The 16,891-nt window shown below is 34.5% G+C and overlaps 3 protein-coding genes and 1 pseudogene across 7 annotated transcripts; 2 read left to right on the forward strand and 2 right to left on the reverse strand.

Moving 5' to 3' along the window:
* The first annotated feature begins 1,835 nt into the window (after window positions 1–1,835).
* LOC121802516 lies at window positions 1,836–5,056 on the forward strand (annotated as a pseudogene).
* A 979-nt stretch (window positions 5,057–6,035) lies between these two features.
* LOC121803029 (uncharacterized protein C594.04c-like) lies at window positions 6,036–8,033 on the reverse strand. The gene is made up of 3 exons (XM_042202735.1): window positions 7,700–8,033; window positions 7,372–7,635; window positions 6,036–6,691 (listed from the first exon to the last, which is right to left on the reverse strand). The coding sequence occupies exons 1-3, from the start codon at window positions 7,949–7,951 to the stop codon at window positions 6,212–6,214; spliced, it is 996 nt and encodes a 331-aa protein (XP_042058669.1). The 5' UTR covers window positions 7,952–8,033; the 3' UTR covers window positions 6,036–6,211.
* Window positions 8,034–11,945: 3,912 nt separating this feature from the next.
* LOC121802734 (SKP1-like protein 1A) lies at window positions 11,946–13,580 on the forward strand. Its single transcript, XM_042202426.1, has 2 exons — window positions 11,946–12,336; window positions 13,226–13,580. Exons 1-2 carry the CDS (start codon window positions 12,004–12,006, stop codon window positions 13,397–13,399), a joined length of 507 nt encoding a protein of 168 aa, XP_042058360.1. The 5' UTR covers window positions 11,946–12,003; the 3' UTR covers window positions 13,400–13,580.
* An 873-nt stretch (window positions 13,581–14,453) lies between these two features.
* On the reverse strand, window positions 14,454–16,212 carry LOC121802714. Of its 5 annotated transcripts, none has more exons than XM_042202394.1 (2): window positions 16,079–16,212; window positions 14,454–15,081 (listed from the first exon to the last, which is right to left on the reverse strand). In XM_042202394.1, exon 2 carries the CDS (start codon window positions 15,077–15,079, stop codon window positions 14,678–14,680), a length of 402 nt encoding a protein of 133 aa, XP_042058328.1. In that variant the 5' UTR covers window positions 15,080–15,081; window positions 16,079–16,212; the 3' UTR covers window positions 14,454–14,677. The 5 variants fall into 5 exon arrangements, with proteins under 5 accessions (XP_042058328.1, XP_042058331.1, XP_042058330.1 ...); XM_042202397.1 differs by having other exon boundaries at window positions 14,454–15,083; window positions 16,082–16,143; XM_042202396.1 differs by having other exon boundaries at window positions 16,023–16,088.
* Window positions 16,213–16,891: the final 679 nt, after the last annotated feature.

Raw genomic sequence — 16,891 nt, forward strand, 5'->3', positions numbered from 1 at the left:
CATATAAATGGTGTTAGCTTATTATTATTGATGCACTATTTTTTATTAAATTTATGTCTACCAGAAAAATTGATATTGGGAGTTGGGACATGTTATTAGCATTATGAAAATTCTTGTACGGAGTATATATTAAATATAATTATGTATAACTGGTGATATTTTTCGCATTGTTTATAGTTCAGAATACTTTCAATTATGGCCAATAATTCAGGGTAATATTTCAAACTTTTTTTTTAAAAAAAATCCACAAAAATGAATCTTGTTTAGTTTCATCAATAAAAAATACTAATATCTCAAACTTTCTTCAATTAATAAATGTAGTGGCTCTGTAGCTGAATGGAGGCAGATCACCAAACTACGTTTAATTATTAGTAATTTATTATGGACCTAACCTAACAACGACTTAATAATGAAATGTGGATTTTCAGAATAATTAATCAAATCTTAATTGGATTTCGAACCGTGTCATAATTCAAATCTTGAAAGCAAGAAATATAATCCTTAACATTCATATACATATAAATTTTGAATTTTACTCATAAAATATATACACATTGACATTTTTTATAAGATAAAATAATTACTTAGATATATTTTAAAATTATATATTTAAAAGCCAGGTATACCAAATGTTACATAGTAAAATGTTGGATATTTTGAGATTACGCTTAAATATTGGAATATTATTTGATTTTTTCATCTAGTAATTAAGGCTAATATATTCATTTGCTTTATCGAAGCAGTCTGTCAAAATTTTGGAGAATTACTTGACTAATTGCTTATGTAAATGAGTCAATAATAGTAATTATAATAATAATCGTTATACCAAAAAATATATCAAAAAATATTATTTCTCGTGAAGCAGAGATAAAAGAATTATGCATGGCTATCCTTAATGAAATTGTCACATAGAATTAAATTTTGTACACCTAACTTGTGTACAAGAGGAAATAAAGAACACACGTATACATATACAACACATACTTTATTACTTTCCACTCTTCATTTAAAAAATACAGACACGTATATGTTACTAATACTATAAGAGAAAAGATAAATTTATGTCGTAATTAAATATCCCCTATTAATAACAAATATAACAAATTTATAGTAATTTAAAATACAAATACAAAATTCTCTAGTTCGAAACACAAAAAAGCAAAGGAAACAATAAGGATATAAATAAAAAGAAAGGCGTGCATGGACTTTAGAGTTTAGAGCAATTAAAGCCGTACAACAATATATGTTTACAACTCACTTTTGTATTATTGTACTATATCATAATTAATGTAGAGTAAATGTCAATTTTGGTCCTAAACATATGGCCGAAATATGAATTTGGTCCAAAACATTCACTTTTTAAAAAACAGGTCCATAACATATGAAACTCGTGTCGTTTACGTCCATTTTTTACGATGCCGTCAATTTTTTACGGTCAACCGTCGATTAGCACAATTTTAATCCGATTAAGCTTAATCTTGGATTATTAGGCATCTAATTATTTTACTAATTAAATGGATTTTAATTCTTTTTCAATTCCTTTTTCATTTTTAATTGAAAGATCATTCATTTTCCCCACAACACTCCAAACACTTAGAAACTAATCGACTCCCTCCAAATTCTCCAACTCTCTCTTCTCTCTTTCTCTTTTCTCGCCGTTCTACAAAAAAAACCCTAGCTCCGAATCCGGCCAAGAACACTTCCGCCACCGCCGCCGAGTATCTCTTGTTGGCCATGAGTTGGAATTCGTCATACCCTAAGTTCCGCTCCATCGACGAACTTGTGAACGTCAACACGGCATATTCGAGGAAGAGGAAGTCCAGCCGCCATCCGCCTGAAAATCAATGTGAAAGTGAAGGGCGGTCGGAGCCCGATCCTATCGGACACCATTCTCCTCCTCTGAAGCAAATGGAACAAGGTCCGTCGGCGAACCCTAATGCCGACACAGAAATCAAGCTTTCTCCAATTCTAGAAGTCGAGCCCGACGCCGAAGTCCCTGAGAAAGAAGACGATGCAAGGAGGACGACGACAAACCCTAGTTCTTCCGACGGTGGAGCTCCGCCGTTCAATTTTCCAGAAATCAACGGTGATTTTGACTGTGCCAGTGCCATAGAAACTTGTTTTCTGACATCATTCGAGAAAGGCCTTGATTTCAATAATGATTATGAATATCAAGGACTAGTTTGTCATGCATGCTACAATAATTAAAATAAGCCTAATCGGGTCAAAATTATGTTAATCGACGGTTGACCGTAAAAAATGGACGTAAACGACACGAATTTCATATGTTATGGACCCGTTTTTCAAAAAGTGAATGTTTTGGACCAAATATGTATTTCGATCATATGTTTAAGACCAAAATTGACCTATACTCATTAATGTATTATTCCATAGTAAAACAATGTACAATGATGTCATGTTCTCAATTAATTACAGGCACGTGAGTGTATATATATAGATGCATTTTGGAGAGCAATGCAAAAAAAGAGAGAAAGAAAAGGAAAAGGTTGTGAAGATGAGGAGGAATTCATGGAGTTGGTTTGGTGTAGTTGTGTATGTAATGATCAGTTGTTGTGAAGGGCTTGTCAATCTCCCGCCAAACGTAACGGTTCCGGCAGTATTTGCGTTTGGAGATTCGATCGTTAATCAAGGCATGAACAATCATTTGGCAACACTTGTCAAATGCAATTTCCCGCCCTACGGAAAAGATCTCTACAACGTTGTTCCCACCGGCAGATTTAGCAACGGCAAGACTCCTCCGGACTTTATCGGTATGCAAATGTTTTAACAAAATATTAGTAATAGTAGTAGTTTCGATTCAGCTTATTTTCTTACTTTACTTATAGAGAAGTTAACGTAAAATCATTTTTAAATTTTTATTTGTTCGTGATACTCTTTCTTTCTTTTTTCTCTCATTTTAGAAGATGCATACAACTTCAACAGCCAACTTTAATCAATAATTGGTTTAATTTGCAAACATCAATTAATGAGTAGTAGTACATCACAATCAGCACATTCCATTGCAACGCTCATTTGCTAAATCATTGATTTGACTGTTATTTAAAACTACATATATATATACTAATACATGAAGGGTATAAATAAAAAACATTTTCAATCATATATAAGGAGAAATTTGCATTTTTTTCACTACAGTCAGTTTGAATGTGAAGGCAATTAACTTTGTACTTTCGATATAATTGTACGTGAGATATAAAATAGGTACTACTTTCAATAATTAATACTACCATTTTTTTTAGCAATTTTATTAAAAATCCCACTTGGATGACATAAATTTAATAAAAATGCTAAGGTATGTGTGAAAAATGTTAGTTTTTTTAATTAAATGTAAGGCAAACTGACTAAGTGAAATCTGAGACATACTTATCAAATACCATAATAAAATAGGAATGAGACATGTAATGACGAACATCTCAAAATAGTAAAACTGTGATATCTAATGACAGACATTGAACTCAATCAAACCATCTGATTGTAACAAAATTGATTTTTGCATTGCAGCTGAAGAACTGGGAGTGAAAGAACTGATACCAGCTTATCTTGATCCCAATTTGAAGCCTCAAGACCTTCCAACTGGAGTCAGCTTTGCTTCGGGAGGATGCGGCTTCGACCCGCAAACTGCTCTAATAGTGGTATGAGTTCCATCCCACTCGTCTTTCTCGAATAATGTGATGCAACCGTACACAATGACATCATCAATATACGTACAGTTAGTAAAACAAATGACACATCATATGTAAAATTTGAGGATTTTCTTTGTCCTAATGTTTGTGAAATATCAAATGTACTTGTGCAGTCAGCAATACCTCTGTCTGATCAGTTGAATCATTTCAAAGAATACATTGGAAAGCTGAAAGCAGCAGTTGGGGAAGAAAAGGGAAACTTTATCTTGGCCAACAGCTTATACCTGGTGGTGGCAGGCAGTGATGATCTTGCAAACACTTACTTCACCATCGGCATCCGTCGCTGCAATACGACGTCAATTCATACACTGATCTCATGGTGTCCTCGGCTTCCAACTTCATACAGGTGAACAAGATGTTGAGAAATAAACACAGATAATCACAAATATAAAAGAGATGAACACATGAAAGTGTTTATCCAGTTTGATACGCGTATACGATAAGAGATGAACACATGGAATTGTTGACATCTGGCGATGTTAAGCCAGAGATTTTCACTATAATATTCCAATGCAATTTACAAGAAACAAATCATAGTTATAACAGGATATTGGGCCTAATAAAATACTGAAAAACATCTATCTTGAATCATGAGTATAACGTGTTCGATTTACGAATAAACATAGGAACTATACAATCTTGGAGCGAGACGAATAGCTGTTTTCGGCACCCCACCAATAGGATGTTTGCCGGCTCAGAGAACCCTTGCAGGTGGCATAGCGAGGATGTGTTCCGAGGAAGAAAATCAGGCTGCGCAATTGGTTAACGACAAGCTCTCACCGGCACTTACTTCCCTCACCAAACGCTTGCCTCAGTCCAAGATTGTTTACATCAATATCTATGACCCTCTTCTTGATCTCATCCAACACCCTCATAACCATGGTTAGCCATATTCGTTCATATCTTTCTATTTTTACTTCTTGATCTCATCATACCCCAACAAACACACACATATGCACATACATACCTTACTACTTTATGTTTCATGGTTGTTTTAGGGTTCGGGGTTAGTAACAAAGGCTGTTGCGGGACAGGAAACATAGAAGTGGTCATACTGTGTAACAAATTGAGTCGAACGTGCAGCGATAACTCAAAGTACGTATTTTGGGACAGCTACCATCCCACTGAGAGAGCATACAAGGTTCTCGTTGATCTAATCCTACAAGAATACATCAAGTACTTAGAATGAGGTCTGGAACTGCCTAAATTAATTTGATTTATTGAGACCAATGTTTAAAGAGAGGGTTTATGTAATCGGCATATAGTGTAACATGTTTTCTTTCTTATGTAAATCATCTGCCTCAAGTGATATGTTCTACTTCTCAATCAACTAAGAAAATTTCTTTGCCTAAGCTTTCGAGATATTTTAGCTCTTCGAAGTTCAGATAGTGGCTTTTCCAGGTTGAGGCATATCGCAAGCATAACAAAGTTCTACAATAAATGATCTAAAACATGTTTCCTTTCTTTGTTATAACTAATTTGCAACAAAGAAGCATTTTTTTATATCACTATATATAACAAATATGAATGATCTCAAGCTCTACCAAACATTTGAGGACAGTGTGGTCTACAAAATGGCATAAGTCATCCACCGTTTGGAAAGATTTATTGTTCTAAAATCCTCTTAACAAGTTCAACCTGCAGGCGATTATGAAATGAAATATTTTCTAGTACAATATAATATCTCAAATGCAACAGAGAAAAGAGTAGACGTGGACATTATAGGTGAAATGTAGAGTATTTAGTTCGTTCAGGACTTTTATCGAACAGTTTCAGTAATACTGAGGCCAGATAAAGCAGAATCTGCTGGGAAAGATAGACAGCAAAGAATGACATACAGCATCAGTTTCTGTCGTATTGACGGTGAAAATCGTTGAATCTCCAGTCTTCCCTTTTGGCGGAAGCAGCTGTGAGTCAGCCGCAACGACCAATTTCATACAGTATTTGCGGTGGTTTCACAACAATTTCATTTATTTATTTTTCTGTCGATGCTTTTGCCATTTCTTATTTTTTAAAATAGTAGTAGTATTATATTTAAATCTTATATCAGTGTATAAATTTAATCAGGATACCTTTTTCTATAAAAAATCCATTATCTTTGAGTTTATTCATTTCATATTTTAATTAAATTGCATATTTGATTTAGTTAGAAAAATATAAGGTGAAAGAAATAGGAAATAAATTAAAAGTATTATAACTAACATTCATGATTAGTTAAAAAACGAGATGATGGAATGTGAATAGTGTTTTCAAATTAATATTGAGGTATAAAACCAAAAAGGAGGATGTATTATGGATGCTTTAATGAGATTAACTATAATTTATCTAAAATTCATGATTTAAATAACTTTTACTAATATTTAGATACAAACAATCGATTAACAGGTACCATAGCACATTCAATTTCACTCACAATTCGAACAACACTTAAACTTGAAAACATGAGAAATTAATGCGATAGAAAATATTAACATTCATCTTCATACGATCCCAAACACGAGAGACGTTCATATCTCCTTTTTTTGTTTCCCCGCCAAGGAAGTGTTGAACCACGGCACCCAAAATGACGTCGTTTCCTGATACTCCTTGTAAGCTTCAGCCCTATAGTCCTGTTTCGACATTCGCTCCTCGACAAGAACAGTGACGATGAACAAGCACACACTATTCACCAACGGCCCAATGAACCACCAACTATAATCCAAATTCCAGGCGAAAAGGCCGACTCCCGACCACCACAACTGCTCTCCAAAGTAGTTAGGGTGGCGGGAATAGCGCCATAGCCCTTCATCCAGAACCGGCACTAGTGCCTCACCGTCCTTCTTCAGCTTCTCATTTCGACCGACAAAGTTGTAAAGCTGCGTGTCGGTGAAATATGCGGTTGTGACTCCGGCCAAGCATGTCGCCGCCGCGACCGCGTCCCAAATACTTAGTTGCTTTTGGTTTGAGTGGATCACGTAGAATGGCATGGTTATTGCCATCAGAAACGCCTTTGCACCATAATATACTTTGTTACATTATTCATAGCAAGTAGTAATAACTTAAATATAGTCGATTAAATCATAAAATTTTACCATTCCCTCCGTATTCAAAAAAATAGAAATATTTAAAACGGCACGTATTTTAATACACATTTGGTAAAGTAAGTGGGAAATAATTAGTAAAGTAAGAAGAAAAAAAAAAGAAAAATGAGTAAAGTAAGAGATAGGAAGACGAAAAAGTAGTGAAAATAGATTTAGCGGATTGTGAGGTCCATACCATAAAATAGAAAGATACTAAAGTTTTTATTTTTAAAGAACGACATAAAATGAAAATAGTTGCTATTTTTAAAAAATAGAGAGAGTAGTAAATTATAGTCTGTCCTATAAAATTTGAAATTAAAAAAAAAAAGACATACTCCATAGTCCATATACTAGTCGCTCTTATAATTTGGTAAATATTTTAGTCTAATAATATTAAATTAATATTTAGGACTAAAACTGTAAATTTGTGGCGGTGTATTCAAAGGATGTCGGGTTACATTTTGACGGCAAAAGTTTACGAAGCGATTTGTAAACTTTAATTCTGACATCGCAAATTTTGGAATAAATTTTAGAAGTGGCATGAATTTTCATTTAATTTGTAAAATAGGTTGATAATTAAATACTATAAATTAGAAAAAAATTTATACCTGCTGAGCAACATAGACGGTGAAGAAAGACACCCACCAAAATTTAGTGCCATACTGTTTCCGCATGTCGTTAATTCTCCAGTCTTCCCTCTCTCCCAACTGCCATTTCTCCCGCCGCAGGTAGTTGTGCGTCATCCTCACGAACCACACCCACGTCAGCGCCACCACCAATCCCGACCGCCGCCCCTCCCACTCTGCCGCCGGGTGGTTCCTGTAGTAGTGAAGCGCCAGCACCGGTATCACCGTCCAGTACAGGTCGATCAGCTGAAAAATTAAATTGAGTCAAATCAAATTAGGGCTTTTGGGAAAATTGAGGGGACGAACGAACCCAGTTGCTTGACTGGAGGAGGGCGAGGGCCCAGAAGAGGACGTTGATGTTGAGGAAGAAGAGGAGATTGGGTAGCAGGACTGGGTGGTGGTAGCACCACGCCGCCCACGGAGGGGGGAGAGAGTCGGCCGATCCGGCGTAGTGGCGGAGGAAGGAGTGGTGGAAGAAGATGGAAGGGAGGGGAGCGAGGAATGCTAGCGCAGTGCAGAGCAAGTTTCTGGCGGGAGAGTGATTGCTGGTGGAATTCGCCATTGGCGATGATTTTGATCGATTCGGAGTGGTTAAGGCTGTGTTTGGTTTTATAGAGCTACTCTGTTTTTGTTTATTTATTTATTTACCAATTCTATTTTGATTTTTGTATTCTCTTCCTCAAAAAGTTGGTGCCTGCTTGATTAATATGAAAACTCATTTAAAAAAGTCTGATGTTCAATTGCAATCGATCCGATGTTTCGTTAATCAACATGTACATTAACATGGCAATGCGATTTGATTTGTCATATATCCCGCATTTACATATAATTCAAATTTCAAAATTTATTTTTTTACATTACTTACTTCCAATCTGTGTTTGATTGTTACATCACTCGCATTCAAAATCGTGTATTCGTGAGTATGATGGTCAACTCCGTTAACCACCATTTTTGACTAAAAATTAGTATAATTTCTTTGCACTATCTATTATCCTATTCTAATTTTTTTGTAGCATTATTTTTACCAGTCTTGGGTTGATAAATTATTTTTCTTATAGCCTAGCTGTGAGCCTGTGATTAATAAATAACGCTTTAAACAACTCAAATAAATATACTAAATAGTAGATAGATGCTCCAGAGTTTAATAAAATTACTAAATACTTATTACACTTTGTAACTTAGGCAGTGTGCCTTATTTTCAATACTATTTTAGTCAGAGGACTTATTTTAAATAATTGGTAAGAAATTTCTTTCATACTCCGTATCATTTTATTTGCTTAGAGGACTTATCAGCATGGGATATCGAAGACTTATCTATGAGGTATTCATTATATAGGGTAGTGATAAAATGCAAACTCATATATTGTACAAACTCCAAATTTTTTAACACAGTATCAACATAACGTCAACATAATGTCAACACAGTGTAAAATTTCAAGATTTTGATGTCAACACAATTTCAACACAACATCAACCGTTGACATTGTGTTTACATTTTTTGTTGCTATTATTTTATCAGCTGTTGATATTTTCTAACGGTCCAGATCATAGTTTGAAGTTTGTACAATATTTAAAGTTTGCATTTGATCACATTCTTCGTGTGTATCAAAGATTGAATAGATTTGAAGCTGACGTATTAATATATTAATAGATACATTGACTAATATTGCGAGAAATGAACAAACTACGTCGACTAATAAATACTTTATGGTAACGTCAATATTATCAATAAAAATATAGTTAAATAATAAATACTCTTACTTCTACTCATATGTAGAATTAATTAAAAATAGAAAAAATTGCCCCAAAAAATATTAACAATTGAAAATATTGACACATTGCACTAACTTTTTTTATCCTATTTTTCTTTATATTTTTAAAATCTTAAAATCTTTACTGAGAGTCAGAACATGACATTTATTCATAGACTGAGGAAGTACATTTTATTTTCTTCGGCCTCACTAGTTTTATCCGCACGGTTGATGGGCCAAAAAATATATGAATAACAATTTAATTAAAATATTAATGAAATTGGAAAAATAATGTTAACATGTTATATTTATTTGGTAATGTGGGGATGTTTTAATCAAGATAAGAATTTTAATTAATAAATATATTATGAAATCAATGGCGCCGTCTAATGGCAGTAAAAGTAAAGGGGTTGGACCACAGAATCAATTAGTTGGATGGTTAGTGGGCTAATGATTGTAGTTAGTGATAATTTTAATCCCGTGCTCCATGCCTGCATAAATCATGATCATCATCATATGCTTTATTCCCAAATCAATGTATCACACTATCTTTTTTATTTTAATTATTTTTTTTAATCAAGGAGCGATCACGAGTGTGAAGCACAGATCAAAACTCGATTCGAACTGAGGGGTGTAAAAGTTACTAGTATTATTATAGTTATAGATATGAAAGTTGTCAAATCTGGTAAGTACTTTACAGGATATGAGATTACGTTTCCATTTTTCTGTTAGTCATATTAAGCTGTACTGTATTCATATATTATTTTTAAATATACATTTTTCTAGGATTGAGTCTCAAATAAAATATGTTGGGACTTGGGATAAACAATTGCAATGAGCTGAGTCATTTCTGTAGAATCGGGCCTCAAATAAAATATTATTTGGGCCAGTATATAAAGCCCTATATGTTGAGATGTACAAGTAATAATTTTGATTTTGGTGAAATTGGCAAAGAGCCTGTGCTTTGATAAATGTATTGTTTTGCGCACACTTAGCCCAGCCCATTTATTTGTGAAAGAAGAGAGAAAGCATGAGATAGAGGCATAGACATAGACAAAAGTAAATGAGAGACAACAACAAAAGTAAAAACCTCCCAATTTCTAAAGACAAATGTCGACAAACGAAGCTGGCAAGTCGACAACGTCTGGCCTTCTATAACTTACGTCAACTTATTTATTTCCCAAACCGACGACCTTCAAAGTGTTCGACAATGTAGGTTTTATTTCCAGGATCCGTGAATGAAGTTAAGAGTTTATGAAGGTTTATATATGTGATGCAAGGAAAATGGCAGTTCAAATATCAAAATCTTGAGTTTACGTTTTGAGGTGGACCCAGTGCTACCAGGTCATGGACCAAACATGGCCCATCATTTCCAATTTTAGGTCCAGATTGAATTGAATCGGCCCATATAATTATCTGGTTTAATATGATACAATATGAAAGTAATTAATATTTCATTCAATTCTTCATTTTACCTGGCGTACCAATTAAATAAAAAATAATGTCGTTTCAGTGTCACCTAATTACACAGTCAGTCCTACCTATGCTATGACCAATCAATTCCTTATACTAGTATTAAATAAACAATTTTCAACGCATCCCTCCAAAAAATACAATGCCTGATAACTAGAAAGATAATGATGATATAGAGAAGTAATTAATTAAATAAATAAGTAAGTAATTAATTGACAAGCCCTACTCTCTTCACAACTTGGCTCGAAACATGTCCGTTACATGTAAACTTCTTACTCCATTCGTCTGCCGTTAAATGACTCATTTTTCCTATATTTGGTAAGTGGACCATATATTCCACTAATTCATTATATTCACATTTTATTATAAAATCAATATATAAAAGTAGGTCACACATTGCACTAATTTTTCTATCCACTTTTCTACATAAAGTCAAACAATTTATTAAGATCTGTGCCGGTCAAATATGGGACATTTATAATCACGGACGGAGTGAGTATTTCTTAAGACACCTTGTTTCTGAAAAGAAAAATAATCACTTGCATAATCCCATCTGAAAAGAAAAATAATCACTTGCATAATCCCATATAAAATAAATTCTATATGTATTTTTTGATAAATCAACATCAAGATAATTAAATAAACTGAAATAGAATCATAATCGAAATTCAAATCTTCTCGTGGACTGTTTCCGGCTGGCCCAAGCCTAAACTAGGCTTCCAACAAGTTTGGGCCTAAGCCGATCCTAGATCCCTAGGTTTACAAAAAGTTCTGTTAAAACTTGTTACAGTCAATGAGCCTCATCATGACCTCGCTTTGTATTATTTAATGGGACCCACTTGAAAGTCTAGGTTTGAATGTAGAGGAATGGGGGTTGAGCGTGTAGGTTGTTGTTTTGGTCCCAAGCCAAGGGACTGAGAGCTGAGACAATGGTCATTATTGTAAGGCTGCCGATCGGAACATGCAACAATGGAGAAATGTGACACGAAAAATATTTCAATATGTGAGTTCAATGTTTGCGAGCGTTCAATTTAGAAGGGACAACGATGACAACAAAGCAAATGATGGCATAGATATGAAGATGAAAGAAAAGAAAAATTAGAAAGAATGAAAAAAAACATTTTTTTTACCTTCCGTTAATTTTGAATTTTAGAATTTAATAATTTGTCCTTTAAATTTGAAGAGGGTAGATATACCAGAATCTACTATTTTCACGGTTTTATTTTAGGCATATTTTCCTTTTAAAAAAAAATAATTTAACAATATATTTTCGCCTTCCGCGTGCGATATATTTGGGCTTCCCCCTTATTTATATCTCTGTAGCAGAAATCCCCCATCCCCAATTTCGAGCCCTAATCCAAATTCCAAACCCTCTCTCAAATCGAATTCCATGGCTTCCGCGTCGGAGAACTCCGGCAAGAAGATCATCCTCCGCAGCTCCGATGGCGAGGTCTTCGAGGTCGACGAGGCGGTCGCCGTCAAATCTCAAACCATCAAGCACATGATCGAGGACGACTGCGTCGACAACGTCATTCCGATCCCCAACGTCACCGGCAAAATCCTCTCCAAGGTCATCGAGTACTGCAAAAAGCACGTCGACGCCGCCGCCTCCTCCGATTCAACCAAGGCCGAGGACAAGGTTGCCTCCTCTGACGACGAACTCAAGGCTTTCGACGCCGACTTCGTCAAAGTCGACCAGGCCACGCTGTTCGACCTGATTTTGGTACATTTTTTTGTTATTCGGTGTTCTGGTGTTTGTCTAGGGTTTTTGATAACTCTTTGTGATGTTTTGTTTGCTGGATTTGTTTGTGCGTTGTGGCTTGGGGCTTTGTTTAATGCTACTTGATTGCATGCATATTTGCCTTCTATTCTCCAATTACTGTCATGATTACAATATTACTTGCTTGCGTTGCGTTTGCGTATTGGACTTGTTATGTGCTTTCAACTTTGTGATTATTGGTTTTGTAACTCACAACTTCTTGTTGTTGATTGATTTTATACGTTTTCATTTGTTTACTGTCTTCATACAGTACTAATTTGGGTCAGATAGTATTACGTTATTGTCTGTTTATAGAATTTGAGGTTTACAACTAACTGTGGACTTTAAATTTTGATATTCTTCTCCGGTTTTGATATGATTTTACCCATCATATTTTGAAATTTGAATAGCATTTAGACTATTTGAAAATCTTCCACAACTGCTCCATATCTTAGCAGAGTTATTGAAAGCTTATTCCATATGTATAGTTTCTTGTTTTTGTTTATTGATCATTTCATAGTTTTAGTGAATTATGATTCTTCCAGTCATTGTTTGTTCTGCAATCTAGTGGAAAAACAATATGATAACCAGTTAAGATAATAGCTTTTCTTCTGATTTGTTGGTGCTTTTGTTTTAAATAAAGCTTGTAAATATAACTATTGATGATTTCACTTTCAAAATGAATAATGTTCTTGTTGTAGTTATACCCTTGTGAATGTTTTAGATCTTTTTGAAAACTCTACTGCTAACCAACTCTATTGATGATTGTTCAATCCTGTTTTTTTGCCTCATTAAAACTTTATTATATCTTTGATTTTGAAAGTGTCGGTTTAACTCCTTTAAACATTTGCAGTCTGCTAACTACCTTAACATCAAGAGCCTTCTGGATCTGACTTGCCAAACAGTTGCTGACATGATCAAGGGAAAGACTCCTGAGGAGATCAGGAAGACGTTCAACATCAAGAATGATTTCACTCCCGAAGAGGAAGAAGAGGTCCGAAGAGAGAACCAGTGGGCTTTTGAGTAGAAGTAAAACCATTCTGGCTTGTGAATCAAGTGCTACTTGCTGTTTATGGCTTATTTTGTTAACCTTTGAATCGAATGTTTTGTTAAGTTTGGTTTCCCCTATGTATGGCACCAACTTAAACTGTGACTGGGTAATATCTATTCTGCTATGGTTGTTATTATTATTATTATTATTCGTGATATTCGTGTTGCATATTGGTTTTGCTCTTTTGTTGATCTTTCTAACAGCAACAACATTCCAGCAGGGAAAAGTTTTAAATAAAAAGTGCTAACCTTTTTTGATAAATAAATGTTGCGCAATGAATTCAATATAGGGTGAATCTAGTTCAAAAAAAATCATTTTGTTTTGCATTAAGTGAAATACTTTTAGCTTTTCGTATTTGTCAAGCCCTTTGGCGTTTTAGTCAGCTGCAACTGCCATTGAGTATTGATGTGATTTGATGGCGAAACCTTCCAAGTCCTCTAGCTCTATTTATGAGTGTGCGACACACCGTCACTACTTTCGTACAGTGTCTGATAGGTGTATCCTCGGCTCATTGTATAAATTCAATTAAGTTCATCGATGTCTAGCGGGTGTGGGTCTGACTAAGGCACTTCTATGCCCTAGGAATAAGAAGAAATCCATTTACTTTTGGGTATTGTCTTACAAATGGAATGTTTCTTCTAGACTTGACTTATGGTTCTTTTGTTTAATCTGGTTTACATTATTGTTTTCCATTTTTGTTGTTTTGAATTTCGTTTCCTTTTAAGAGTATTTCAATTAATTTGTCATCCCACACACACACATAAGCAGCATTGTTCAAAGGTTATTTCTTTCCTCAAAATCAACTTCATAAACATCACAAATGAAAGCATATCAACACCTTGCGGAAAAAGTTCCATACTACAACAGATGATGTCCTGTTATTCATCAGCATCTCAGTTTAGCAGAGGCCAAAGAGGAAACGAATATCTAAAAAGCTCATCGAAGCATCATAGCAAAAACATTCAAAATGGAAGTTCAGCAACAACATATGCAACGAACTAACAAAGCATCATGAATTTCAAGAAGATACTGAACAAGAAGGAATCTAGTTTTTAATAATTCATCAGCATCTCAGTTTTAGCAGAGGCCCGATAGAAAACAAATGTCTAAAAAGCACGACCTACATCATAACATAAAGGTTCACAACGGAAGTCCATCAACAACTTATGTAAGAACTAACAAAGCATCAAGGTGAAACCGAACAAGAAGGAATCCAGCTTTTAATACCATGAATCGAAAGGGCTGAGCTTTTAGCTACTCGTTCAACGCCTTCTTGGCAGCATCCTCTTCGGCTTTCATCTTCCTCTCCCACCTTCTCTTCTTGTAATCATCCAACATCTTGGGCATCTCTTCCATCAGTCGAGCAGTATTGGCTCGCTTCTCGGCAGCCAACCTATCAACCTTGTGACCTTTCCTCTTCGTCTTCATCTCCTTCCTTTCCGGATCAAATTCCCAATCACCTCCAGCGAGGAGGACCTCTTTGCGGATCCGAGCTCGGCGGCGTGCACTGATAGCTAGAGGCTTCCAAGCACCAAGCTCCCAGTAACCCCACACACCCTTTGAAAGCTCATCTCTGTATTTTGTCAACTTCTCTTTCCATGGGAACTGGTATTCTCCAACTGCTTTTGCAACAGATTTCACTGCTTTCCCAGCCATGCCTGAAACCATAGTAGTCACAAATTCGTACAAAATGTGAGTGGTTCGTGGTGTGGCATCATTGGACATTTTGACAAACAACTATCTTCACAATGAAGCATTTAAATCACGATAAGGAAACTTCAATCATAATGCAGCAACATGAAGCATTTCTAGCTCTCTAATTTACGCTATATATCATATATGACACACATCAATTTGACATTTTCACAAACAGCTTAGCTGCATATCTTCACAATCAACCATTTCAACCACAATGAGGAAACTTCAATCATAATGCAGCACCATCAACCATTTCTGGCTATTCTAATTAACGCTATACATACGATACAATTCAATTTGACATTTCGACAAACAACCTATATTCTCAATCTACCATTTCAACCACAATGATGAAACTTCAATCATAATGCAGCACTATCAACCATTTCTGGCTATTCTAATTAACGCTATACATACGATACAATTCAATTTGACATTTCGACAAACAACCTATATTCTCAATCTACCATTTCAACCACAATGATGAAACTTCAATCATAATGCAGCACCATCAACCATTTCTGGCTATTCTAATTAACGCTATACATACGATACAATTCAATTTGACATTTCGACAAACAACCTATATTCTCAATCAACCATTTCAACCACAATGAGGAAACTTCAATCATAATGAAAAAACATCAACCATTTCTGGCTCTTCTAATTAACGCTATATTATATGATACAATTCAATTTGACATTTTGACAAACAGCTTAGCTGCATATATTCTCAATCAAGCATTTCAACCGCGAGCAGTATGAAGCATTTGTGGCACTTCTAACTAACACAATATACATGAAACACTTCTATTTGCGTTCAATTTTAACCATTTGCCCTCTGATTTACCAGATAATTGAAAAGAAAAGAAAAAAAGTCAATATCACTTTTTAATCGTACATCAAATTTCAATTAATCAAATCCACCACAAAAATGAAAGATTAGCTGAAGCTTACACTTTGTTGGAGTTTAAGATTTGCAGCGGCTCGGTCAACTTATTTGGCAAAATCTCAAAACCCCATGTTATTTATCGAAATAGTCTATTTTCTCAGAATTATATTATGAAAAAACTAAATTACTTGAATATATTAATTACATACCACAATATTAGTACTATTTCATTTTTAAAACAAGAAAAATAGTCTAGGATCAATGCTTTTAGACGTTAATAATTTTGAATAATTTTTGTAATTTATTTATTAATTGTGGTAAATATGTGGTTCATTCTAGATATAAAATATACTAGGAGACTAGGAGTAGTATTCATTCTATTATAAACTTACACTTCAATATAGAACTGTTTGATAATATTTAAATTTATTACTCCTTTAATGATTAAAATCCCATCATATTTGATAAATTTCATTGTTAAAATAAAATTTGATGCAATGTTATTTTTGCGAGTTAAGTGGAGAACGATTAACGTAGTAGAGAGAATAGTACTTATAATCGTATTAAGTGCAATGTCCGAGAAAAATATATGAATTAGTGAGACAGTAATTAGTTTATTGTATGTATGTATCTAGCTTTATTTTACAGGTTTCTCGGTGTGTGCATAATCAGAGTCATATAGCGCATAATAATTTTTGCTTGAATAAATAATCTCTTCCCACAACTCGGAATTGAAGACGATCCATGGGTTTTATTTATTATGCAAGGAAAAGATGTGATTACCTTGTTTTGTTTTATGTTATTTGCAAGTGTCTTGTTTTATGTTATTTGGTGGCAAGTATATTTATTTGATGAGTTTTGTATTAATCAAATTTAAT

Source organism: Salvia splendens, chromosome 5 (genome assembly GCF_004379255.2).
Source record: "Salvia splendens isolate huo1 chromosome 5, SspV2, whole genome shotgun sequence".
Lineage (NCBI taxonomy): Eukaryota > Viridiplantae > Streptophyta > Magnoliopsida > Lamiales > Lamiaceae > Salvia > Salvia splendens.